Here is a 26,906-nt window from a genome sequence, read left to right as displayed (position 1 = left end):
AATGAGACGTTAGCAACCAGCGTGCGAAGGTCACTCTCTTCCTCCCTCCTGCCCAGGTGCTGCGATTGCTGGCGTCTACAGAGCCGCTGGGAAGAAGATGATTCCCCTTGCGGCCCTGGCTTTGGGCGTGGGACAGACCTTCTGCGTGGTGATCATTTCCTACTTACGGGTTTTAGCCACTCTCTAGCCTCGGCCTTGGGAAGCCCAGCTGGACAGAGCGGCATCGTGCAGGATTTCGGGGCGAAGGGGTCGACGGGCGCAATCCTCCGGGGAGATCTGCCGAAGGGCAAGTGAGACAGGCCTCGGATCGGAAGACCTTCCCAGCAGATCAAAGCACGTTTTTCTCCTCTCCGTCGTCTCTGGAAAGCCAAAGATCCCCAAGAAAGCGCCTGTTCTGCATCCATATCATTCTAGTTCAATCTTCCCAACCTGGTGCCTTCCAGATGGTTTGGATGACAACTCTCAGCATCCCCATCCAAGTCGTCTGGAAGGCACCAGGTTGGGGAAGCCTGAGCTAGCTCAATCACAGTTGCTCTCTAACCGCATGCGAAGCAGAATAGCTGGATTCTCTGACAGTCAAACAATACAAGTGAGGTGTGTGCATCTGTGTGTGTGAGAGAGAAAAGTGGATGTAGGGGGGATGTTTAAATATTTCTGGAGCGCTGCCACTTGGCCTGGAAGCATTCACCTCCCCTTTTGCTGTTGAACAAACTTTCAGTCTCTCTGGCTGAAATTGAAGCCAATTCTATGTTTCTGTTTTGTAAGATTCTTTTGTAACCTCAAGTGCCAAGCTGGATGTTCCTCTGTTCATCATCATCATCATTACTATTATTATTATTATTATTATTATTATTATTATTATTATTATTATTTTGATGGGTTGGGGGGAGTTTGAATTACGTGAACAAATGCGATCCTGAGGCCGTCTTAAATTCCCTGAAAATATCCTTGACGGGTTCCATCCTAGGATGGTTCCACGGAAGCACTGTCAACGTCGAGTCGGATTCCTGCAAGGGAGATGCACTTTAACGGACTTAACCCTTTCTGTAGGGGAGAATGTGAATCAGAAGCTGTAAAAGTGATCACGTCGGAGAAGGCGCTTCCTGGCGAGTGACGTTTCGGATTCTACTTAGCGCTGTGTTTGGATTGCAGCAAAGACCAAGCAAAAAGGACAGTTTTCCATTGCTACCTCATAGATGTGGGATGGATTTGAAGTGCCGTTCCATTGAAACTTGCTGGTGGTCACTGTGCCCTTTGTCTGCAAGGAAGTTGGGCAAAATACAGTAAACGCCATGAACGGCAGGATCCTCCCTCATAAATAAGGCCCACTCTTGTTCGATCGTGCAAATTCCCTGTGAAATATATCGGACGCTTGTCCTGTGTGAGGAGTGATGTGATCATCCGTAGTCTTAAACCTTGTTTGTCGCAAAATCTATTTGTATATCTATGTTAGGCCTGTATTTTTAATCATGTGTGTGTACAGAAGCACGAATTGTTCTGCAGACAGAGCTCCCCGCTGAGGACTTTTGGAAACCCTACAAGTGCCTGGGCGATTCGCCCCTCCTCCGGGGACCAATCTTGCAACCCTCGTCAGCCCTGTTGCCCCTCCTCAAGTGCCACCCTGGGCAGACTGCTGACCTGCTCTGTGGGAAGTTAGAAATGCTGCCTCTGGCTGCCTGCCAGAGAAAGCAGAACCCTGAAATGCTCACTCTTGAGGCCATGACGGAGTCAGTTCAGATGTTTTTTGGGGGATGGTGGGGTGGTTGGGAGACGTGGCGCAAATCTCTCATGGGACTGTGGACTCCCATGGCGGAATCCATTGCCAATGCAATTGCTTTCATTAATGGAACTGGGAGGAGGCAATTTATACTCAAAATGTGCTCTGGAGGTCAGGGTACCCTCTGAAGCAGATTTTTGGGGATGCACAGGTGAGGCGAGAGGGAGAGAGTTCACGTGTGCGTCATTGGATTCCACCCTCTGAATACAAAACTGGGAATTGCTTCTTTTAAAACATCTCAACTTCTCCATTCTGGACATGGGGGATCTCTCACCCAGCCCTGGATCGAAATGCCCACCTAGTGAAGCTTTGTTGTGGGGTGCTTTGAAACAACAAGCCCCCAACACCCCCATGTGCATTCTGGAGTGAAGCTTCCCTAAATATTGAAATTGGCTCTGAATGTTGTGCTTTGATAGGCTTTTAAAAGATCAGACCCAACTTCCTCTTAGTGAAATGTATCTTTTTGTACAACCACCCCCCAAACAGTAAACGCCCAGACGTTGTGAATAGCTTCGGCTGAAAATGTGGCAGCGGAGAAACAGTTAGGAAGAGGCTGCCTGTTTACACGCGACAATCAGGACAAACTGGTTGGATGCTCCGGTTTTCATCATCATCATATCTCCGGCTGCTTGGCTGTGGCTTCCCACGCCTTGGGGTTGGTGGGGCACTTTATAGCTGTACTTTTACCTTCCCCAGATCAAGAAAATGTTGTCTCTTTTTTTCTTTTCTTTTCTTTTTTTGCCCTTCTGTTCTTTGATTTTGGTATTGCTTGATTTTTTAACTCCTTGTTGAGCCAGTCAAGGGTGGGGAGGGGGTAATTTTCCTCCCCTTTTCCCCTCCTCCCACTCCACGATCAAATCTGTTGTTGACCTCCCCCTACATGTTCCGACCACAGCCTGAGTGGACATCAAGGGCCTTCCCCATCAGCTTAAGGCAGGGTTGGGCAAGTGACGGTCCTCCAGATGGTTCAGCCTACATCCTTCGCCATTAGCTACACCGGCTAGGCAGTTGTCAGCCAAACTATTTGTGGGCCACAAGCCCCCCACGCCAGGTCTTAGCCAAGTAGCTTATCGGTGAGAACAAATTGATGTGTAACCCCACGATAAGGAAACGGGGCCTTCGTCAAATTTGAGAAAGCTCCCAGGATCCCACTTTTACCAGTCCAAACAAAATAGCAGGATAGGACGTCCTATTACCAAACCATTTACCAAATGTTGATGCTTGCATAAGAAGGCGGCTACTGTGACTGCGAAGGGGCGGTTTCCTGAATGACGAATTCCACTAAGGGGGGAGGTTTATTTAAGGGTGGCGGTTGAACGAACTCTCCTCTGCAACCTTTGTATTCCACGACCTGCTGCGGCAAATGTGAACAAAACTTTGTATGCAAGGGCAACGGGACGGCTGCTAGTCCGTTTTTATTTTTCTACTGACTCCGCTGATTCTCGCGTTGGTATTTTCGCTAATAAAATCTACAGATCTTTGTGAACGAGGGGCGGTTTGTCTTTTGTAGTGGGAGGACTTGTTTGTGGCTGTCAACAGGCACCGGGAAATTGGCCTCTTCTGGATCGCTAATCGTCCTATTAGAGCAGCCTTCCTCAACCTGGGGCGCTCCAGATGTGTTGGACTGCATCTCCCAGAATGCCCCAGCCAGAGTTGTAGTCCAACACATCTGGAGCGCCCCAGGTTGAGGAAGGCTGTATTAGAGGGTTCAGCGTCACTCAATCCTTCCAAAGGTGATAATAGGTGCAGCTCCTATGGAAATACGTCCTGTCTGTGGCTCTGTCCAAGATTCTGTACTTACTCACTCTTACCCTGGGGGTCACAAGCAATCGCAAGTGACTTATTACAAGGACCGGAAGCCTTTGTTTCAGCACATATGAATGTGGAAAGCTGCCTTACCCAGAGCCAGACCACTGGTCCCTCTAACTCCGGGGAGCAGGACGCCTTTGAGCCCCCAGGCCAAATATCATTTTGGACAAGCCCTTGGGGGCTGGGTTGCAGCAGTGGGCAGGCCTGAAGGCGGAAGGGGCGGCCAGAAAAACGCCAGCCTAGTTTATCTTAAACTTCCTGCTGCCACCTAAGCCTTAGGAGTGGCATTCCAACCTTTCAGAATGGGGAAAAGGCTGCACAAAGCCAGGAAAGCCTTGAAAAACCAGGCGGTGGGACCAATGGGAGGGCCAGATCAGGACCCCCAGGTGGGTTGCATTTGGCCCCGGGCCTAACGCTCTGCATGCCTGCTCTAGCTCACTGTTGTCTGTATTGACCGGCAGTGTCTTCCTTGGGTCTCGGTCAGGGGTCCCTCCCAGCTCCACCTGGAGGTGCTGGGGATTGAACGCTGGGGCCTTCTGCAGGCGAAGCCGGGCCTCTTCCATTAAGCCCCAGCTGTTCTCCATGTTTATCATCCCGGCGTTTCGCTGCACAGCGTGTCGCCATCTTGCTTCCCCAGTGGTTTTATATATATATGGCTTATGAGGCCAGACGGAAGACTTGTGCAGGTTACAAAGCCCAACCGACTGGGTTTCTGGAGTGCGCAAGTACTAGGGTGATCATATTTTGGAAACCAAAAAGGAGGACAACATGGTCGCCCCCAAGGGGGCGTGTCCAGTACCAAGGGGGGCGTGCCCACCCAAACATAGCCTTGGTCACATGTCTGATTTTACAGCACACATTTCAGACAAATCTGTTCTACATAACATCTTAATGTTAAAATCACTGAAATAAAGAACAAGTGAGAGAGTCAATGTATTTGAAATTAACTTCACTCACTCCTACTTTTGTAGGTTTTGCTGTACTTTGAAGCTTTTGCTATACTCTGTGTGTTACATTCCCCCCTTCCCTCAAATATCTTTTCTGACTGTATCTTATTATTATTATTATTATTTATTTATATAGCACCATCAATGTACATGGTGCTGTACAGAGTCATTGCAAGCTGCTGTTGTTGTTAACAGGGTTTGCTACTGGCCCCAGATCTGTTTCAAATTTGGTGTGGCTAAAACTCTACCTAAATCCTATCATGGTACAAAGTTTCATCTCTTATCTTTATAAATGACGATTTTAAAAATAATTTTAAAACCTCAATTTTTAAAAAAATCCTAAAAAATCAATGGATGAATGGATCTGTTTCAAATTTGGTGTGGCTAAAGCTCTACCAAAATCCTTTCATGGTGCAAAGTTTCATCTCTTTATCTTTAAAAATGACGATTTTAAAAATAATAATTTTAAAACCTCAATTTTTAACAAATTCCTAAAAAATCAATGGATGAACGGATCTGTTTCAAATTTGGTATGACTAAAGCCCTTCCTAAGAGCTACCATTGTGCCAAATTTCATGTCTTTATCTTAAAAAATGACGGAGTTATAAGCATTTTTGCTAATTCCCATTAGAGCTGCCCTTCGGGGGGAAATCCGGATTTCCCCTCCCCCTCCCGGATTTGCCATCAAAACCCCAGGCAAATCCGATCATATGGTCACCCTAGCAAGTACTGCCTTCAGCACCGGCTCCAGGTTTTGGAGGGCCCTTGGGCAAGCCAGCCTCAAAAGGCCCCCTGAGGCTGGCTTGCCCAAGGGCCCTCCAAAACCTGGAGCTGGTGCTGAAGGCAGCACTTGCACACTCCAGAAACCCAGTTGGTTTCTCCAGAAACCGTTCTCCAGAAAGTACTCCAGTACTTGCGCACTCCAGAAACCCACCGCCCTTGTCCCCAGCTGCTACTGCTCCTCCTCTTCTTTCTCATGGTTGCCAGCACTTGCTTGACAGGCAGGGAGCCGGGGAGGCGGAGGCGGCATCTCCTGCTCCGCCTTCTCTCCACCACTGTTGTCTAGGACCAGAGCGAGAGGCAGGTCAAGAAGCAGGTGGCAGTGATGAAAAGGAGTAATGTCGGCGGTTTCTTGTCAATGGGCCCCTGCTGGGGTGTAAGCGCTCATGACGCCTCCTATTGATGGCGGACCTGAGATGTGAGGGTCACAGCTAGGAGCACCCAGTGTAGTTTTAACCTGCCTTTCCCACCAGGACTGGGACTACTCTGCACAAATTGGGAGTAACCCTGAGCTCTCCCAATGATCACCCAGGACAGATTTTGCCTCCGGCCGCTCTTGCCCACAAAAATAATTTAAAAAGACCCAACAGCTGTTCTTTCAGACAGTGATAGGTGTATTTGTCAGGCTGCCCCAGGGAAGCTCGCCTGAGCTGCTAGCGAGTTCCCGCGTCACGCCTCCTCCTGGTTCCTTCACCAAAGCACCGGTTTGCCCTCCCAGTCCACCACTCGGCCGTTTTGCTCTTCGGAGAGGCTGGAAAGTACCTCGAGGATCCCACTCACGCTTTCTTCCACGGTCAGCTCCGCCTGCATTAGGGAAACACGTGTTTGTTGTTTAATTTTTTTTAAAAAAAGATCTGCCACGAGGAGAGAAAATCTGGGTGTGTGAAATGCAGAGGGGTTACTGCCAAACCCACTGAGCAGCGCTGAAGTGTTGAAGCGCCCATAATATAAAGCAAAATTGCTGGTGTGTGTTTTCTTTTCTTTTTGCTGCTGCTATCGAAGTAGCAAATTCAGCTGCAGTTGCCCACCTCTGACCTAGATGTTGATGGGAGTGTCTTTACGTCGCTGCTTTGGCTGCTCGTTCCTAAAACACCCAGCAGCATCGCAGCTGCAGGGTGGGAATGGTTAATCCCCACAGCTTTCCGGCAGCCATTCAGCTAATCAAGCCTGCCTCCTCCCTGGCCTTCCTGCACTCCAAGCAAACTACCGTGGGCCTTGATCAGCCCCCAGAACCACCCCCAGCATCAACCCAAATTGAGGTCACCACCGACAGATGGCAGGAAATATGGCGGTGACCTCAAGGAAAAAGTCTAGTAAGTCCGCAACTTTTCAAATGCACAGTTTCGGGTGAAAGCCCCATGGTGGCTGTGAGCTGGCGGCTGCGTCGTATAACCAACGCAACACCAGTGCGCAGCTATTCACGGTCGTATCTCGGCATGTCTTTCAGATATCTCAGCTTGGCTGCTTCATCGTCGTTTGAAACTCAATATGGCAAAGACTGAATTGCTCGTTTTTCCTCCTAAACCTTCTCCTCATCTCTCATTCTCTCTTACTGTCAATGATGTTACGCTTACTCCGGTCAAGGAAGCTCATAGCCTTGGCTTTATATTTGACTCCTCGCTCTCCTTTATTCCTCATATTGAGGCAGTAGCTAAATCTTGTCGATTTTTCCTGTATAATATTGCCAGGATTCGATCATTTTCGTCTGTCTCTTCCGCCAAGACGCTTGTTCAAGCACTGGTTATTTCACGGTTGGACTACTGCAACCTTCTTCTCTCTGACCTTCCTTCTTCTCACATCAGTCCGTTGGTTTCTGTTCACCACTCTGCCGCAAAGATCATCTTCTTGGCTCGCCGCTCTGACCATGTTACTCCGCTTCTGAAATCTCTTCATTGGCTTCCAATTCACTTCAGAATCCAATATAAACTTCTCCTGTTAACCTTCAAAGCTTTTCACGGTCTAGCTCCTTCCTATCTCTCCTCTCTCATCTCACGCTATTGCCCCGCTCGTGCTCTTCGCTCCTCTGATGCCATGTTTCTCGCCTGCCCAAGGGCCTCTACTTCCCTTGCTCGGCTCCGTCCATTTTCTTCTGCTGCCCCTTACGCCTGGAACGCTCTTCCAGAACATTTGAGAACTACAAGTTCAATCACAGCTTTTAAAGCTCAACTAAAAACTTTTCTTTTTCCTAAAGCTTTTAAAACTTGATGTTGTTCTGACTTTATACTGTTAGTTTTACCCTACCCTGTGCCTGCTTACCCTGCCCTGTGCCTGTTTGCCTTCTCTTCCCCTCCTTATTGTTTTACTATGATTTTATTAGATTGTAAGCCTATGCGGCAGAGTCTTGCTATTTACTGTTTTACTCTGTACAGCACCATGTACATTGATGGTGCTATATAAATAATAATAATAATAATAATAATAATAATAATAATAATAATAAGCTACCTTGGGGTAAATAGGGCATATAGACAGCCCTGGTGTTCCCTTTACTGTTTCTGAGCCACTTTGAGCATTATTATGGGGAAAGGAAAAAAAACAAAAATTGAACTTGATTATAATTGTTATAAAACACCCTTCCCCCAACCTGGTGCCTTCTGGATGTGTTGGACTACAACTCCCAGAATCCCACAGAAGGCACCAGGTTGGGGGAAGGCTGTTATAAGAACTGGGAGCAAAGGCTAGAAAAGATTCCTAGGATCCAGCCTTCTAAAAGATTGGACAAGTTGATCCCACTTCTAAGCAAACTGGTATTCGGGGTAGTTCCAGACGATGCAATTCTCTCGCTTATCCCCCTGCCTCATTCACGGGATTCTACCGGAGATCCAGATGCCATCTTCCGTCTGCTTGTATTTTCCCACCATTTCTGTCTTTTTCTTTCCACAAAAGATCCATGAAGGAGGAGAAGGTGGAAAAGCTGCACCATGCCTTTTGATTAGGCATGGAAAACACTGGCCGTTTCTACACCTGCCTTTTCCCCCAGGATTGTCCCGGGATCATCTCTGTGCACCCAAATGACACACAGGGGATCCCGGGAACAGGCAGGGACGACCCCTCCATTTGCCTGGGATGACCCTTAGGTGTAAAAAGGGCCACCCTCACCTTGACCAGGAGTCAACTGTAAATAGTGGGTGGCCCATGTGGAAGAAATATGAAGGATCAAGCGTATGGCTCCTACACTGATGGGAGAGACATCGTCGCCCTCTGCGCCTTTCTGGCCACTTGGGTGGAGGAGGCTGAATTTCGATACCGATTCAAACGATGCTGCCCAAGCTCTGGTTTCAAGTGTCTCTAACTGTCCTGAAGAAGCCGGTCTGAAGCCAGCCACTTTCGCTTATCTCTTTGGGCAGAGTGCCCAGACTGGGAAGCCCGCCAAGAATCAGACAACACAGCACTAAACGATAAACAATAATGTGTATTCACACAAGTTAAACACCAAATAGAACAGTCTTTAGTGCTCACGTAAAGTTCCAAGCCAATTCCATATAACAGTCCAGGGTTCAAAAGGCACGAGAGAGCAAGTCACCAGAGTCCATAAGCCAGTCCAAGTTTCAAAGGGCAGGAGAGAGTCACGGGGTCCAAGAAGTCCAGAGTCCAAAACGATCCAACAGGAACACGGCACGGTCAAGGGTATACGGTCCAGAGCTTCTCCCAGGCAAACCAGATAAGCTCTAACAATTTGCTGGCCTGCGCACTGCTACCTAAATACACCAGCTCAGCCTCACAGCTGTTCCTTGTTCAGCTGGCGTTTATTAAAAATCCGCTTGGATCGGCGTAAAGCCTCCTTCTCTGCCCTTTGCTGTTTGAACGAGGGCACGTGTAACAAGTCTGTTGGCTCCTCTTCTAAGTTTGCACTGGATGAGGCCTCTGCTGGCTGTTGATCAGCCAAGCTGGTACTGGGTCCCGCCTGTGGCTGCTCATCCCCAGAGTCCTCATCCTCAGAAAACTCACCGTTCCTCACACTACTCCCCTCTCCATAATCCCCTCCTGCCGCCCTAGCTGGGCCTGGCTTGGAAGGGTAGTTATGGTGAAAGTCCTTCACCAAGAGAGGAGCATGCACATCCCCAGCATTCTCCCAGGAGCGCTCTTCTGGCCCATAACCCAGCCAGTCTATTAAGTACTGCAAACGCCCTTGATGTTTCCGTGAGTCCAAGACTTGTGCCACTTCATACTCCTCCTCCCCATCCACTAACACTGGGACTGGAGGAGCCTTTGACCCAGCATCCGGCCTCACCCCTGCTGCTGGAACCAATAGAGAGTGGTGAAACACTGGGTGAATCCGGAAAGTCCGAGGCAGCTGTAAGCGGAACGCCACCGGATTAATCTGTGCTGTTACTAAAAATGGGCCCATAAAACATGCATCCAACTTCCTGCAGGGTCGATGCCGTGGAAGATTCCGTGTTGACAACCACACCCGGTCACCAACCGTAATTGCTGCCCCCTCCTGCCTCCTCCGATCAGCGCCCACCTTGTAGGCCTCTTTGGCCACCTGCAGCTGCTCCTGCACCATGGATTGCACTGCCTGTAATTCCTGCAACCATTGGTCTGCTGCAGGAACCTTGGTAGCGGGCACCACCGCAGGAAACCACCTTGGATGAACACCGCTGGTTGCAAAGTGTCTCCTGCATTGAGGCGTGCACTGAATTATTATAGGCGAATTCTGCCAAGGGAAGCAACCCCGCCCAATTGTCTTGTTGATAGTTAGAGTAACATCGCAGGTATTGCTCTAACGTGCCATTTGTCCGCTCTGTCTGCGGATGAAAGGCTGATGACATATGCGCCTTGATGTCCAAAACCTGCATCACCGCCTTCCAAAAACGTGCCGTAAACTGCGCTCCCCGATCCGAGACAATCCCCTCCGGCAGTCCATGTAACCTGAACACATTGTCCACGAACAACCGAGCAGTCTCCTGGGCGGTTGGTAACCCTGGACACGGGACAAAATGCGCCATCTTTGAAAAAAGATCGACCACTACAAATATAGTGGTGTGTCCCGCAGACAATGGCAAGTCTGTAATAAAGTCCATTGAAATCACCCGCCATGGACCCACAGGTGTAGGCAACGGATGTAGTAAGCCTACCGGTTGCCCCCTTATGTCCTTTGCCCGATGGCACACCGGACAGCTCTGGACGTACCGAGCCACATCCGCTTGCACCCTCGGCCACCAAAAGTCTCTAGACAGCAGGTGCAAAGTCTTGTATATGCCAAAATGTCCGGCCGGCCGGCTGTCATGGCACAGCTGTAACACGGAGTCCCTACACACCCCTGCTGGCACATACAAACGACCCCGGTGATATAGGAGCCCGTCTCTCATGTGAAACGGTGACTTGGCCCCTTCTGCTGCATGTTCCTGCACCAACGCGTCCTGCCCCTGCACCTGGCGAATCTGTTCCCGCAAAGTCGGGGGCACCTGCGCTGCTGCAAAATGTTCAGGTCGCAGGATCATTGACAGCACCTCCCTCTCCGTCTGCGCTGCATACTCTGGCTTGCGGGACAAGGCATCAGCCTGGCGATTTTGGGCCCGAGGAATATATCTCAACCGAAAGTTGAAACGCCCAAAAAACAAAGCCCAGCGCTTCTGTCGTTGTGTCAGCTTCCGGGCCGTTTGCAGATACTCCAGGTTTCGGTGATCGGTTCGAACCTCCACTGGATACTCCGCCCCCTCCAACAGATGACGCCACACCTCGAAGGCCGCCTTAATGCCAAGAGCTCCTTCTCCCAGATCGTGTAGTTCCTTTCTGGTGGAGTAAGCTGCCTAGAAAAAAACGCACAAGGCAACCACCCAGAGTCTGCTGTACTTGCCCGCAGCAGAACTGCACCTACGGCGACATCCGACGCATCCGTCTCCACCACAAACGGTTTACGTGGATCTGGATGCTGCAGAATTGGGGCTGCCGTAAACCGCTGCTTCAGCTGCTCGAATGCTACCTGTGCTGCCGGCGTCCACCGAAACCCCGTCTTGCCCCTCAGCAACTGCGTGATGGGTTCCGCCAGAGTCGCGAACTCCGGAATAAAGCGCCGGTAAAAATTCGCGAAACCCAAGAAGCGCTGCACCTCCTTTCGAGTCCTAGGCGACTGCCAGGACAGGACCGCTTCGACCTTGGTGTGATCCATCGCCACTCCTTTTGCAGAGATCTTATATCCCAAAAAGTCCACTTCCGTGAGATCGAACGCACATTTGTCTAATTTTGCGTACAACCTGTGCTCACGAAGTCTCTGCAACACTGCCTTAACATGAGCATCATGCGCCTCCTGATTGGGGGAATAAATCAAAAAATCATCCAGATAAATAATAACAAAGCGATCCAGGTAGTCCCTGAAAACGTCATTAACAAAATGCTGAAATACGGCTGGGGCGTTGCATAATCCGAACGACATCACTGTATATTCATAGTGCCCATATCGGGTCTGAAAAGCAGTCTTCCACTCGTCCCCTTCCTTGATTCTCACCAAATTATAGGCCCCGCGAAGATCTAATTTGGTAAAAACCTTCGCATGTCGCAGGCGCTCCAAAAGTTCTGGAATTAATGGTAAGGGGTAGCGGTTATGCACCGTGATGCGGTTCAGGCCTCTATAATCATTACAGAGACGCAAATCCCCTGTCTTTTTGCGTACAAAGAATACGGGTGCGCCTGCAGGCGACTTAGAACGGCGAATAAACCCCTTCTGTATGTTGGTCTCCAAAAATTCCTGTAAAACCGCCAACTCTGGTTCTGAAAGGGAATAAATGCGCCCCGCTGCTATAGAGGCCCCTGGTAACAAATCAATAGTGCAGTCATATGGCCTATGCGGTGGAAGCCTATCCGCCTCCTTTTTGTCAAAAACATCCGCAAATTCAGCGTACTTTGTTGGAAGATCTGCAGCCACAGATCTTGGAACCGCTGCCACGGCTGCCTGCACCCGCTCCGGCCAACAATGTTCTTGACAATAGGGCGAAGCAAAAAGTACTTCCCGCCGACCCCATGAGATATGGGGATCATGCTGCGTGAGCCATGGCATCCCCAAAACCACTGCAAAATGTGGCACCGCTGCCACATAGAAACGTAGGCGCTCCACATGCCCCTGGATCTCCAGCCTCAACAGAGTGGTCTGGTGCGTCACTGGCCCTGATTTTAAAAGTCGCCCATCAATTGTCTCCACCTGCCTCGGCTCTGCCAGCGGCTCTAGTGTGAAATTGTGTTGGGAAGCAAATGCCCAGTCCATAAAATTGCTGGATGCTCCAGAGTCAATCATAACTCCCACTGCACACCCCTGAGCCTGCTCCTCTGACAGAGTTGCTGAGACCAGTAGGGGGTCTTTTCTAGGTTCTGCATGAGGCACACCTGCCTCTGCTCTAAAAATTCCCAGGCTAGCGACCCCTCCTAAGCCTGGGAAGTCCCGTTTCCCGACAAAGACCCCTTCTGTCCCTTGGCAGGGCATACTCGAGCAAAATGCCCCCCATGTCCACAATATAAGCACACGCCAGCCACTCTCCTTCGCTGCTTCTCCGCCGCAGAGAGACGTGCTCTCACAGCTCCCAGCTGCATGGGCTCTTCACCGGTACAGGGCGAGACCACAACTGCAGGTGTTGCTGCTGGCTCCACCACTGGCTCCACTCTCCACCCTGTTGTTCCTTTTCGTGCCAAACGACGAGCTGATAACCGAGCATCCATCCGGGTGGCCTGTTCGATGAGCAGAGCCAATGATGTAGGCGGTGCTGAGCGTGCCAATTCGTCCAACAGCTCCTCTGCCAGGCCATAACGAAACTGCAACTGAAGTGCACTGTCATTCCAAGTCAGGTCTTGTGCCAGGAGACGAAACTGAGTAGCATATTCAGCCACTGACCCCTTTCCCTGACGCAAGTCCCTTATGCAGTGCTCAGCTGTTTCTGCTTTCACCGGATCTCCCCAGATGGCCGTCATCTCTTTCAGAAACTCATCCAGGTTGCCAAGCAAAGGGCTATCCTGATTGAGATAAGGTGTAACCCATTTGCTCACAGACCCAGACAACAAGGACACAATAAAAGCTACTTTGTGCCCATCTGTAACAAAATCCTCCGGTCGGACCTTGAAATGCAATTTGCAGCTTGCAAGAAAACTGTCCAGCATTCCCCTTTCTCCGGAAAACCTCTCTGGCATAGTTGCAAAGCATTTACTCCTACGCGGCAGCGGCGGAGGCTGAGAAGCGGCAGCCGTTGCCTGATTTACTTGCGCTTGGAGCGTGATGATTAATTGCGTGAGCTGTGTCACCTGCGCAGCTAGCTGATTCTGCTGTTCCAGAAAGTTTTCCATCCTTATTTACTTAACAGAAAAAGTGCTGGTTTACGTTGGTCAGAGCTTATTCTGTCCTGAAGAAGCCGGTCTGAAGCCAGCCACTTTCACTTATCTCTTTGGGCAGAGTGCCCAGACTGGGAAGCCCGCCAAGAATCAGACAACACAGCACTAAACGATAAACAATAATGTGTATTCACACAAGTTAAACACCAAATAGAACAGTCTTTAGTGCTCACGTAAAGTTCCAAGCCAATTCCATATAACAGTCCAGGGTTCAAAAGGCACGAGAGAGCAAGTCACCAGAGTCCATAAGCCAGTCCAAGTTTCAAAGGGCAGGAGAGAGTCACGGGGTCCAAGAAGTCCAGAGTCCAAAACGATCCAACAGGAACACGGCACGGTCAAGGGTATACGGTCCAGAGCTTCTCCCAGGCAAACCAGATAAGCTCTGACAATTTGCTGGCCTGCGCACTGCTACCTAAATACACCAGCTCAGCCTCACAGCTGTTCCTTGTTCAGCTGGCGTTTATTAGCAATCCGCTTGGATCAGCGTAAAGCCTCCTTCTCTGCCCTTTGCTGTTTGAACGAGGGCACGTGTAACAAGTCTGTTGGCTCCTCTTCTAAGTTTGCACTGGATGAGGCCTCTGCTGGCTGTTGATCAGCCAAGCTGGTACTGGGTCCCGCCTGTGGCTGCTCATCCCCAGAGTCCTCATCCTCAGAAAACTCACCGTTCCTCACACTAACACAGGGGTGTTGAACGTCTTTCAGCCCACGGGCCAAATTTCATTTTGGCGCTCTTGGGGGCTGCAATGTAGTGATGAGTGGAGCCAAAGGCAAGAGGGAGGGTGGGTGGGTCAGGACAGGAAGGAAAGGAAAGGAACCTCTCGTGCAAGCACTGAGTCATTGCTGACTCTTGGAGGGACGCCAGCTTTCGCTGACGTTTTCTTGGCAGGCCTTATAGCGGGGTGGTTTGCCGTTGCCTTCCCCGGCCATTATTACCTTTCCCCCAGCTAACTGGGTACTCATTTTACCGACCTCAGGAGGATGGAAGGCTGAGTTGACCCGAGCCGGCTGCCTGAAACCAGCTTCCGCTGGGATCGAACTCAGGCCGTGGGGAGAGTTTCAGCTGCAGAAACTGCTGCTTTACTGCTCTGCGCCACACGAGGTTGGGACAAAATACCACAAATACCGACATACAGTAATTCAGCTTAAAGCTCTTACTGCTAGGAATGAAACCTTAGGAGAATGCTTTCAACAACAGGCAGTTAGGGGAAAGTGGGTGTGGCTATCAGGGGAAACCCCTCCAAGGGCCAGATCGGGACCCCCATAGGGCTGATTTGGCCCAACGGCCCAACATTCAACACCCATGGTCTAGTTCAGTGGCCTTCAACTGGTCCAGATCCGACACCCACCTCGGACTCCCCACCTGCATCACGGGACCCACGCCCAACGTTTCTCCAGGCCCACATGGTGGCAACAGCTTTACCGCAGCCCATCTGGACTGATCTCGTGAGCCGCTTTGAGGTCGTGACCCACCCGTTGAAGACTCCTGCTCTAGTACGTGGTCCTGTCAGTTGTGTTTTCTTTCCCCATCCCCCCTTGCCACGTTTGTTCTGGTGGCAAATCTTCTCCAGGTGGTACCTTGTCTGTCCCCAGTTCCGTTTTCACCCAGCCTGGGTGGAGCGCAGCGCACAGGATGCTGTCGTCCTTGTACTCCAGCGCCTGGCACCGCGTGAGCATGTTGAGGGCGGTCTGAAGAAAGAGGCAGAAGAAGAACCATGGGCATTAAGGAAGGACTGTGGATGTACAGCGGACCCCTTCAGAAGATTCCTTAAGTAGAGGTACAAACTGGGCACAGCTGAGGCGTTCTGAAAAGACTCTCCAACTCCCGTTAGTGTAGCGAAGAGGTGGAGGACCTCAGGCCCTAGGGGCCAAATCCGGACCCCCAAAGGGCCACTACCCTTGCCCTAGCCCCACCCACTTTAGCCTAACCACCCATCATTTTCTGGTTTCCCAGCTTTTGTGCAGGTTTTTTTCCCCATTCTAAAAGGCTGAAAGGCCTCCCCTGATCTTCCCAACACTAAGAGATTTATTTATATCTTATTTATTTATTACATTTACATCTTACCTTTTTTCCTCCTGCACAGAACCCAAGGAGGTTTACATAAGGACATTAGAAGAGCCCTGAGGCTGGATCAGATCAAGGGTCCATCTAATCCAGCACTCTGTTCACACAGTGTCCAACCAGCTGTTGACCAGGAACCCACAAGCAGGACATGGTGCAACAGCACCCTCCCACCCATATTCCCCAGCAACTGATGCACACAGGTTTACTGCCTCTGATACTGGAAGGAGCACATAGCCATTGTGACCAGTAGCCATGGATAGCCTTCTCCTCTAGGAATTTATCCAACCCCCTTTTAAAGCCATCCAAAATGGTGGCTATCGCTACATCTTGCGGTAGTGAGTTCCATATTTTAGCTATGCGCTGTGTGAAGAAGTCCTTCCTTTTATTTGTCCTGAATCTCCCTCCAGTCAGCTTCATGGGATGACCCTGGATTGTGGTATTTTGAAGGAGGGAGGAAAATGTCTCCCTGTCCACATTCTCCACACCATGCATAATTTTGTACACCTCTGTCATGTCTCCCCTCAGCCTCCATTTCCCCAAGCTAAACAATCCCAGCTGTTGTGACCTTCCCTCATAGGGAATGATCCTCCTCTCTATTTTGTCCTCAACAACAACCCTGTGAGGTAGGTTAGGCTGAGAGTCAGCAACTGGCCCAAAGTCACCCAGTGTGCTTCATGGCTGAGTGGGGACTAGAACTCGGATCTCCCGAGTTCCAGTCCAACCGCTACACCACACTGGCTCTCTTAAGCTGAAATATTTATTTATTTATTTATTGCACTTATATACCGCTCCCATAGCCGGGGCTCTCTGGGCGGTTTACAGAAACTCTAAAATTAAGATAGAAATGAGTATACAAAATGTAAAATTCTAAAACACAGAACATACACACATAAAGCATTAAAAACCGTTAAAAAACTAGACATGTGGGTAATTAAGATGTGCCGCTATATGCCTGGGCAAAGAGGAAAGTCTTAACTTGACGCCGGAAAGATAGCAGCGTTGGTGCCAGGTGAGCCTCGTCAGGGAGATCATTCCACAGTCTGGGGGCCACCACCAAAAAGGCCCTATCCCTCGTTGCCACACTCCGAGCCTCTCTCGGAGTAGGCACCCGGAGGAGGACCTTAGATGTTGAACGTAGTGACCGGGTATATTCACGTTGGGAGAGGCGTTCCATCAGGTATTGTGGTCCCAAGCCATGTAAGGCTTTATAGGTCAAAACCAGCACCTTGAATTGGGCTTGGAAACATACAGGCAGCCAGTGCAAGCGGACCAGAGCAGGTGTTATATGGTCGAACTTTCTGGTTCCCGAAATCAATCTGGCCGCTGCATTTTGCTTGAGCTGCAGCTTCCGAACCGTCTTCAAAGGCAGCCCTACGTAAAGTGCATTGCAGTAATCTAACTTGGAGAAATATATATGTCCTACACCCCTTTTGCCTCCTTTTTCACCACTGGAATGAGGCCCGAGGCCCGAGTGGGCCTCCAAGACTGAGTCCGGCCCTCAGCTGAAGGAGGTTCAGCACCCCTGGTGTAGCCTTTGGGCTGTGATGCCAGGCCGGCCTGGGCAATGCCCATGGGCCCATTGCAAGTGAATGTGAAGTGGCAAAAAACGAAACAGAAGAAATCTAAATATGGTTCACGTTATTACGTTTTAAAATAACAATTAGCAGTTGTGGTTGTTGTTATTGTTTTAAAGTTATTAATTGCTGTGGTGTTTGTCACTCATGCCAGGGCCTTATTGGTCAGGGCACCGGAAAGTGAGAGATGGTTTTATTTCTTCCCGAACTACCTTGCTGCACCGGTAAGAGATGACTGGAAAGGTGTCCATGGAGGGCGGATTCCCAATGGAGCTGCCAATGGTGGAAACGTTGATCACAGCAGCCCTGCCGCAGCTCAACCCTCTCCTGCTGCTCCTCTGTGCAGCGGTCTTCAGCAGGGGCAGAAATGCCTGTGGAAGGACACAAACAAGGTCAGTGGCGTCTTCTGTGTCCCAAACCACTAGTCGTTGTTCTGCTTTTGTTCTGTTTTCATTTTTTTATTTTATTGCTATTAATTTAAATATTGCATAATACATAATACTTTTTAAAACCTCTAAAAGTGTGAAGAAGGAGGAGGAGGTATTCATCAGTAAAGCTGATGTTGTGCTGAACAGGAACAATTAGAAGGGTAGAATGCAAGAAGCTTCCAATTAAAGTTGTAAAGTTTCTGACTAAACTTTATCGAATAGCCTTCCCCAACCTGATTCGCCCCTTTTGTATTGGACTACAACTCCATGGCTGGCTGGGGGGGTGGGTACTGGGAGTTGTAGTCTAACACAGTTGTTCCCAAACTTTTTCAGGTCACCGCCCCCTTGGTTCCACAAACCCATGCCCAGTGCCCCCTACCCTACACTATAAAAATCATTATTCAGAATAGCAGTTTTCAATGACCCACTAAGGAAGATAATAACAATAAAATTCAAAGCAGTAACAATTAATTGAATATTTATTCAAAATCTAATTACTTTTTTAGTTTATTCAATTAAACATAATTGATGAACTTGATCCAGTGATATCATCTTTTCAAAGTCTGATAGTCATATAGTAAGTATATTAGATATCAAATTTAGTAATTCAGTTCAATGTCATTTTGTAGCTCAGCTGGCCCCTTTAAATGGGAAGCACCTGCCGCAGGCTTGCCAAGGGAGGGAGGGAAAAGAGAGTGAATGCCTGTTTTGCAGCCAGCGTGGCAGGGCACACCAAGCAGGGTATGTCTCTTCATTAGCATTTTGGTGCTTTTGGAACATTTCAATTCACCGTTAAAAGGACTCTTCTTAAACAGTATTAATACATGTGTGGGTTCTTCCCCTATATGGCTTGGGACCAAACTACCTTCTCCCATAAAAATGTCCCTGGGTTTTAAGACCTTCTGGAGAGGCGTTTCTTGGAAAAGACCACCTTGAGCGCCCCCCTGCCGCCCCTTTCCCTCTTAACGCCCCCCTATGCAATCCCACCCACCCCAAAGGATGTAGTGGGGTACCGCCCACTTTGGGAACCACGGGTCTAACACATCTGGAGGGCACCAGGTAGGGGAAGAATGTTATAGAAGGATCTTAGCTACAACGAAGGCAATTGCTGGATAATGTAGAATTATAGTAAGTGCAGTGGCTGTTTTAATTCTGCATGCAGAATGTTGCAGAAAAGCAATGCCATAGCAGTGCTAAAGAGCTCAAATGTGGAAGCAGCATCACAGGCTCACACCGCAGCCAAGAGGACCTATCAAGGGTCTTCTTTTTATGTGACTTCTGTCTTCACCCATTGGTCGCTTCCTTTCCTCAGGGAAGAGGCCCCCACCTAGGGAAGTATGAGGCCGAGTTCTACCTTAGTCACTAGCATTGGCCCGACGACGTTGACATGGTACACATTCAGCATCTCTTCTTGGGTCACCAACTCCAGGGTGCTCGGTAGCATGATCCCAGCGTTGTTGATCAGCAGGTTGAGTCCGCTTCCTGCCAAGTGGGTCTCAGCTTCCTTGGCAGAAGCCTCGATGCTCGCTTCGTCTGTGGACTCTATGGAAAGAGTGACTGGGATTCATCGTGGGCAGTGCTGAATTTCATTGAGAATTAAACTGCCAGTATCATTCTGCCTTTATACAAATCTATGGTGCGACCACACTTAGAATGCTGTGTACAGTTCTGGTCATCCCATCTAAAGAAGGATATTATAGAGCTGGAAAAGTTGCAGAAAAGGGCAACTAAAGTGATTAAGGGGCTGGAGCATCTCCCCTATGAAGGAAGGTTACCTCAACTGGGATTGTTCAGCTTGGAAAAAAGGGGGCTGAGGGGAGACATGACAGAGGTGGACAAAATGTGGACAGGGAGACATTTTTCTCCTTCTCTCAAGATACTAGAACCAGGGGTCATCCCATGAAGCTGACTGGTGGGAGATCCAGGACAAATAAAAGGAAGGACTTCTTCACAGAGCGCATAGTTAAATGATGGAACTCACTACCACAGGATGTAGTGATGGCCACCAATTTGGAGGGCTTTAAAAGGGGGGTGGATTAAATTCCAAGAGAAGGCTATCAATGGCTACTAGCCCTGATGGTTGTGTGCTACCTCCAGTATTCGAGGCAGTAAGCCTGTGTGCACCAGTTGCTGGGGAACATGGGTGGGAGGGTGCTGTTGCACCATGTCCTGCTTTGTTGGTCCCTGATCGACAGCTGGTTGGCCACTGTGTGAACAGAGTGCTGGACTAGATGGACCCTTGGTCTGATCCAGCCTCAGGGCTCTTCTAATGTTCTTATGTTCATTCCAGACAGTGTTGGCTCCTGGTTTTTTTTGGGGGGGGGCCTTTGGGCAAGACATCCTCCATGCTCCCCTCCATCAGTGTATCTACCGTCTCACTGCCATTGCCACCAGCTGCAGCTCCTCCTCTTCCTTCTCCTCATTGCTATAATCTGCTTGCTTTTCAGGCAGAGAGACCATGAACCATCAGACCACGACATCTCCTCCTCCTCCTCCTCCTCCTCCTCCTCCTCCTCCTCCTCCTCACCACCACCACCACCACCACCGTCTGTCCAGAGCAAGAGGCAGGTGAAAAAGCAGGTGGCAAAGGTGGAGGGGAGGGGCTCTTGCCAGCGGGTGCCCCTGCCGGGGTGTGGGCCGTCGGCAAGCATCTGGCTATGCCCACCTTTGTGAATGGCCCAATAGGAAAAAAGTTTGCCAAGTCTTGCTTTTTGGAACTTAGCCATTGAGGGCTTTAAAACAGGGATGGACAACACAGCTGCATACAGTCTCCCCTGCTGATGAATTTGGCAGCAGTGGGGGGAGGGGGGAGAGAGAGAGATGGTGTCCAGAGTGCTACAGAATGCTACGAAGGTCAAATTTTGCTTATTTGCAAGCTAAATGTGACCCTTGCAGCAACCCCCATAGTATAGTTTGGACTCTATCTTTTCCCTTTAAAAAACACATTTGCCACCACTGAATTTGGCAGCAGGGGCAAACCAGTGGTTTTTTTGTTTGGATTTGTTTTGGGAAGGGGGGCAGCCCCCACAGGAGGGTTGCAGGGGGTGAAAGTGGCCTTCTTCATGATCATGGCCTCTCCTCTGCTGCAATCGTCCACCTCTGCTTGCAAGGTTAAAACCATTACTGTGGATTGGGCTGGAAACCAGGGTTTCAGGCTGGGAAAGTCCAGCCAGGAAGAGCAGTCCAGGGAGCTCGTAAAGGACTAGATGGGGAAGATTTCTTTTTAGAAGTATTTATTTCACTGCAGTAAACTGAGGAGTAATTGCAGATTGGATACAAAAAGCAGACTTCCAGACGCATGCAGGCAGAGCGGGGCAAATAGAAGATTGCGGTGAAGGTATGCCAAGAGTCTTAGGGAAGCATTTGGACCCTTTTGTCTGGATGTTGCACATTTTAATCTGTGGTTTACAAACTCTAGAATTGTCCTATAGCCGTGGCTCAGTGGTAGAGTCCCGGCTTTGCATGTAGAAGGTCCCAGGTTCGAGCCCAGGCAGGCAGTATCTCCAGGTGGGGCTAGGAAAGAAGTCTGCTGAAACCTTGGAGAGCCACTGCTGCCGGCCAGTGTCAACAATACTGGGCTAGGTGGACCCAGGATCTGACTCCATATAAGGCAGCTTCCTCTGTTCTTTAAGAGACATGCCTGGGCCGGGCAAATCACTTTGCTCTCATTCTTTATGAACAAAGGGTTAGGCTATCAAAGAGGTGTTGACTGCTTCATGTTGGCTTGAGGGCAGAAGACACCAAAGTACCATGGAAACAAACATCACAGTTCTGGAGCAGCAGCGATGTCAGTCTGTTGCAGCAAAGAGCCTTTCTCAATCTTTAAGCTGCCAGAAAACTCTTTGGATTTTAACAGCGGTAGTTTGGCAATGTTGTCTATGCCCCCACCTCCAGGAGATATATACATTTTTTCTGTCCAGGAGTGAGTGAGGGGGGACGGGACGTATCCTATAGATTTTTGGTGAGGTTTGGCTTGAATGTAGTAGCTTGAGTGTAGGAAACAATGGCCATGGTGGGCTCCTATTGGCTAGCAACAGTGTCATCATTAACACACCTCCTTTCCACAAATCTACAGAGCCCTTTTGCAACCATTCAAAGTGACTGTGGTGTTTTTTTCAGGGGTGGTAAGGTAAAGGGTGTGTGTGTGTGTGTGTGTGTGTGTGTGTGTGTATGCATTAGTAGTACTTTAAAAAAAAGCAGGCTTTCTTGATACATAGCTTTCTTGATACATGAGCACAGGATTGAGGGCTGATACAACCGCTTGCATGGAAAGTAAATTACCAATCCAGCATTAAACTTGAACACATTAGAGAGCTCCAAATACAGAGTAAAATAGATCCCTGTGTGTCTACTATAATCTAAATTTGACAGCAAGGAAAATCAAGAGAGGCAGGGGAGAGAGACGGATGTTAGAAAAATGTAAATAAAACCAAAACTAATGCAGCTATATATATTTAGGCTTCATTACAGCTGAGGGTGAAGATTAAGGATTATGCCATGCCGGTTCCAGAGCATGGACGAAGAACCTTCTGCAATAAGAGTAGGCCCGCTGGATGAGCAGACTTCTCTACCCTGACGCTCTCCAGATGTGTTGGACTACAATTCCCATCATCCCCAGGCAGCATGGCCAGTGACCATGCTGGCTGTGAAATGGTGGGAGTTGTAATGCAACACGTCTGGAGGACATTCAGTAAAGACTGCCTGGAACTCCTCAACTAAAAGGAAGAAGCCAGATTTCAGAAGAACAGAGCTAATAAGAAGTGAGGATTCTAATAGAAGCTAATGAGGTGAGGATAACAGGTTAGGACAGGAGCATTTGCAAGACGAACACTCCTCTTTCCTGCCCTAAATGGAGCCAGAGGGCATGTTGGTTATGCAGAAGTTATGTGTAGTGAAGCCAGGGAAACAAAGGAAGAAAACTATGTTGTGGAGCCGAGGGGGAATGAAATAATCAAAGAATTGTGAAGCACACCTACCGAGCCTCAGTATCACCAGGCCGGGGTGTTTGGAACCCAACTTTTTCAGTTCCTGGAATAAGGGAAAAGATTTGCATTACCAAGGTGGGGGCAGAGAGATGACACACAACAGGTCAGGGGCTGGCAGCAGTCTTCAAGGTGGTCTGGATTCTGATCTTAAAAATATTTATTTATTTATTTATTTATTTGTTTATTTATTTGAGGATTTTTATGCCGCCATTCAGCCAAAAAAGGCTCTCACAGCGGCTTACAAAAGTATTTCTTGACAGTCCCTGCCCACAGGCTAACAATCTAAAAGACATGACACAAAAGGAAAGGGGATTGGGAGGGAGGAGGAGGAGGGGGGAAAGCAAAGCAAATTCAGGCTCTACAATCTTAGTTGGAAAGTTCAGCAGTTACAGGTGACAGCAGGAGGGAGGGGGCTCTCAGCTGGAGCTGGACCCAGGCACGATGGAAAGGTGCCTGGCTGCTGCTTCCTCCCTCACTGGTGGCCTCTGCAGAGACAGTTGGTAGCAGGAGGGAGGGGGCTCTCAGCTGGAGCTGGACCCAGGCATGGTGGAGAGGTGCCTGGCTGCTGCTTCCTTCCTCACTGGTGGCCTCTGCAGAGACATTTGGTAGCAGGAGGGAGGGGGCTCTCAGCTGGAGCTGGACCCAGGCACGATGGAGAGGCGCCTGGCTGCTGCTTCCTCCCTCACTGGTGGCCTCTGCATTTATATAATATAAATATAAATATAAATATAAAATATAATATAAATACAAAAATATAAGCATTTTAACAGTCTATATAATTTAAAATTTATAAACAGTTTTAAATGTGTATCTTCAATTTGTATTTCTGCACTGCTGCTGATTTTATCCTAGTTGTGTTTTTATATTGTATTTTATATCGTGCTTTTTATACTGTTTGTTTTATACTTTGCGTGGTTTTAATTTTTGTGAACCGCCCAGAGAGCTTCGGCTATTGGGCGGTATAAAAATGCAATAAACAAATAAATAAAACACTCCATCAAGAAAAGTCCAATTCTGAAAATTGTAGTAGTAGCACATATTTGCATACGTAAATTTGCAGCAATTAATCTGCATGTATTCTGTCTTTGTTAATCACCGGGGGGGGGGGGAGAACAGGGAGCTACCCAGAGAGCACCAAAGACACCTGGGCCAGGCACTCAGACTTCCTCCGCTGTCTGGGTGGCTTCTGAGATGTTATCAGCAGACACTTCCAAGTGATCATTTACCCCAAAGAAGACTAGAAACTTGCTTTTTTAAAAATAAAGTAAGGAAAGAAACTGAGATTCTCAAGTAACTGGATTATGTGCTCCTGCAGAATCACATGATTCGTACAGATTAATCCACAAAGGAAGAAAAACCGGATTAGTTACACAACGCTTTTTGAGTGGTAGTGCAAGGAGCCCTCTACCTGAAAGCATCCTGCTTTAGCATTCATGCATTTTCATCCATGGGCATAAGAAGCAAGGTGCCCCTCCCCACCCCCACCAGAAATATTTAACTTCAAAAGAACCTGGCAAAAGACCTGAACCCTGAAAAAACCACAATAATATAAGAGTGTAAAGTCAGACAAAGCAGCTGTTAACACGGTATCCAATGACAGCAAAAAATACGATATACCCAAAATAAAGACCAGAAAATCAGGACTGTACCAGAAAGGCAGGGCAGTTGGAACACATCCAATAAAAGAGCCACAAGTAATGGAACACTTTCCATTACTTTTGCTAGTTAGGACAGGAAGTGCTGGCAAAGGAGTTTGCAGACGTGATCCTTGTTGTTGGATACAGGAATCTGCTGCCTGAAACCGAGCCTTCCTAAAAGGATGACCGGCTCAGCAGAAATCCCCAGCTCTCACCTGCGCTTTTGCTGGGTCCCGACATGTGGCAAAGACCCACCGTGGAGGCCTGGCTTGCCCCAGGAGCTGTCTCACCAGTTCCAGCCCGATGCCTCGATTCGCTCCTGTCACCAGGACGCTGTAGAAATAGCCCCCCGACATAGTCAGCTCGGATGCGGCCCGTCCCGAGTTGCTGTTCTGCTCCTTTTCCTCGGCTGTTGGCCGTGTGCTGCTGTGGTTTCCCCACCCGTCTGCTTTCTGCTGCAGCATGGGGCCCAGCTTGGCTCTTGGCATTTGTCAAGGGAGGTGGTGCCTAATACCATGACGCATGGCAGAAATCAGCTCTGGGTAAACAAAGACACGTTGGACTTCTTGGACCAAAGATGGCCTGGAGCAAAATACTGTTTGTGCTCACATAACTGGGAACCTAGTCTACAGGTATCAGAATAAGGTGCGGTGTTAGAGCTAGGGCTGCAGCTCAGGGATGACAGCCAAGGCATCACTGCCCAGGCGGGGGGAGGGGGGGAATGGCACCCAGCAACAGGTGCCATTCCATTGCGCCCTAGGCAAGGTGAGCTACTTTCACAGACACACCCAAAATGCCAATTTTGATTTTATGGTTCCTGGAAAAAATAAGAAGCACAAAACTTCAAACTGCTAAATTTATTTTAACGTGCAAGAAATCCGTCATGCCAATTATAGACAAATTGGAAAGGAACGTCTATGGGTCTAAAATGCATTATTTAATAGGAATATCACCTCCAAATCATCCCCCCAACTCACACACGTGCGCGCACACACATTCGGCATCACTCACTCCAAACAAACACACGCATGAACACATGCATTCACTCAAAGACCCCCTGCACCCCATTCACCTATACATTCTCTCTCTCTTCCGGGCGCGTTCCGGAAGTCCGAACGTGGAGCCACCCCACCCCCCTCCCCTCCCCAGAGTCCCTGGCTTCGCTTTGGCTGGGTGGGTGCGGGGCGCCATCTCGCCCGCCCAGGCCCAGCTGAATCCTCGGGCCGGGCCGGGCCGGCTCACAGCCAACGCGCGTGAGTGCTGCGCTGTGCCCAGCGCCCCTCTTAGCTTGGCGCTCTAGGCAGCTGCCTGAGTGGCCTCTATGGTAGCACCGGCCCTGCCCAGCAAACAACAGGTGATGGGAACAGCATCAAAAAGGCCTGGGAGCGGCCCCCGGGCTGGTACGGACATGGCAGAGCCTGCTGGGCTCGACACCACGTTCTTTCTTCTGATGTTTTGAACAGTCGTACAGTTAGAAGCCAGGCATGTAAACGGTTACAGAAACTCATTTTATTTTATTTCACTTTTAAAAGGTAGTACCCTCTTCTTCTACAACAAAATGGTGCTTATTCCTAAGGAAAAGAATTTAGCATCGGGGGAGCAGAAACAAACTCCATTTTATGGCTGCAACCATGATGGCGTGATGATTTAATTGAGTTTGAGATGAAGCTTTGCTCAGAGTTATTTCGCTTTTATTTGGGTTGGCCGATGGTTTTCTTTGTGATAACATGCCAGGAATGTAGAAGCAATTACAGAGCACGGAATAGCAGCGCGGGGCGCGAGAGAAGAGCCATGTTTGTTGGGTGCTTCACAGCTGAAGGAATGCAAAAGGCCGTCTGAAGGAGGCCCCTGTCAGGACATTACATCCAAGGTCCAAAATTAACTTGAGTGATGGTGATAGAAGAGAGGGTGAACTTCAGGCTGCAAGTGAGAGACAAGCATTTTTTTTTAATGCTATCCCCCATTTTTATTTTAAATAAAAGAACCTCCCTGTTAGTTAACCCAGTCCGTGCCCTGCTATGCTGGTTTTCTGTTCGCAAAGACTTTTTAGTACCCAAAAAGGGAAGGTGGCTGTATTGGCCAAAAGGAAAAATGTCAAAAGCCACATTAGGTAATGCCTTTATTACACACCTCAAAGGTCACTGAAGGTAGCTTCAGGTTGCAGGGCCTCCTGGGAGTCACTGTGAAGTGTTACTGAGGAGGAGGAGCAAGAGGGGGAGGAGGCAATGATTTATACGTGTCATGTAAATTTGGTTAATTTCCAATGGTTCCCTTCGTCCATTTCTCTCCTTCCCTTCTTCTCCACGAAACCCTCCTTCCCAGCCCCAGATGAGTAGAGTAGACCCTCTACTCCCAGGTAGGGAAGAAAAGCCCCATTTACCTATTTGGGTAAGGTCGCTTACTCAAGTGTAAGGGATGAGTCCTAGCTGCTGGTTAAAATCGCTTGCGCAACTGGATACACACCCATACCTCTTTTTCCTTCCCCCACAGCTTGGCGGGAAACCAGGGAGAGAAATAAGAGGTGGGGAGCTCGCCCATCGAAAGGAACATCAGGCGCCATTTTGGGGGGCTGGGGGATTCTTCTTCACCTTCCT

General features: G+C 49.1%; 3 protein-coding genes across 5 annotated transcripts in view; 2 read left to right on the top strand and 1 right to left on the bottom strand.

Moving 5' to 3' along the window:
* The window catches only part of TMEM170A (transmembrane protein 170A), a 382,399-nt gene that overhangs the window by 5,693 nt on the left and 349,800 nt on the right, over positions 1-26,906 (top strand). For 2 of the 3 annotated variants that reach the window (XR_010026142.1, XR_010026143.1), the window contains exon 3: positions 57-594. Coding sequence is in view for 1 of the 3 variants with exons in the window: in XM_063141375.1 (XP_062997445.1) it covers positions 57-187 (131 nt within the window). In the remaining 2 variants the exon portion in view is untranslated. Of the gene's footprint in view, positions 1-56; positions 3,264-26,906 lie in introns of those variants that run through there. The other variant, XM_063141375.1, reaches the window with a different exon arrangement.
* The window catches only part of COQ9 (coenzyme Q9), a 198,304-nt gene that overhangs the window by 126,072 nt on the left and 45,326 nt on the right, over positions 1-26,906 (top strand). The gene's annotated exons all lie outside the window — the stretch shown is intronic.
* On the bottom strand, positions 5,912-24,779 carry LOC134408864 (C-signal-like). The gene is made up of 6 exons (XM_063141367.1): positions 24,528-24,779; positions 22,667-22,718; positions 19,045-19,232; positions 17,475-17,633; positions 15,202-15,312; positions 5,912-6,117 (listed from the first exon to the last, which is right to left on the bottom strand). The coding sequence occupies exons 1-6, from the start codon at positions 24,774-24,776 to the stop codon at positions 6,004-6,006; spliced, it is 873 nt and encodes a 290-aa protein (XP_062997437.1). The 5' UTR covers positions 24,777-24,779; the 3' UTR covers positions 5,912-6,003.

The sequence above is a fragment of the Elgaria multicarinata genome, chromosome 14, assembly GCF_023053635.1.
Source record: "Elgaria multicarinata webbii isolate HBS135686 ecotype San Diego chromosome 14, rElgMul1.1.pri, whole genome shotgun sequence".
In the NCBI taxonomy this organism is placed as follows: domain Eukaryota; kingdom Metazoa; phylum Chordata; class Lepidosauria; order Squamata; family Anguidae; genus Elgaria; species Elgaria multicarinata.
The sequence above is the reverse complement of the archived record's forward strand: the minus strand, read 5'-3'. Positions and strand labels throughout refer to the sequence as shown.

What these genes read in the sequence shown, in the direction of transcription:
- LOC134408864 (XM_063141367.1), bottom strand. Translation starts at nt 24,776, where the DNA reads ATGCTGCAGCAGAAAGCAGACGGGTGGGGAAACCACAGCAGCACACGG. An exon ending in TCTCTTACCGGTGCAGCAAG is followed by an intron (nt 15,313 to 17,474) that starts GTAGTTCGGGAA and finishes CTCTTTCTTCAG; the next exon opens with ACCGCCCTCAACATGCTCAC. An exon ending in CGGAACTGGGGACAGACAAG is followed by an intron (nt 6,118 to 15,201) that starts GTACCACCTGGA and finishes TCCCTAATGCAG; the next exon opens with GCGGAGCTGACCGTGGAAGA.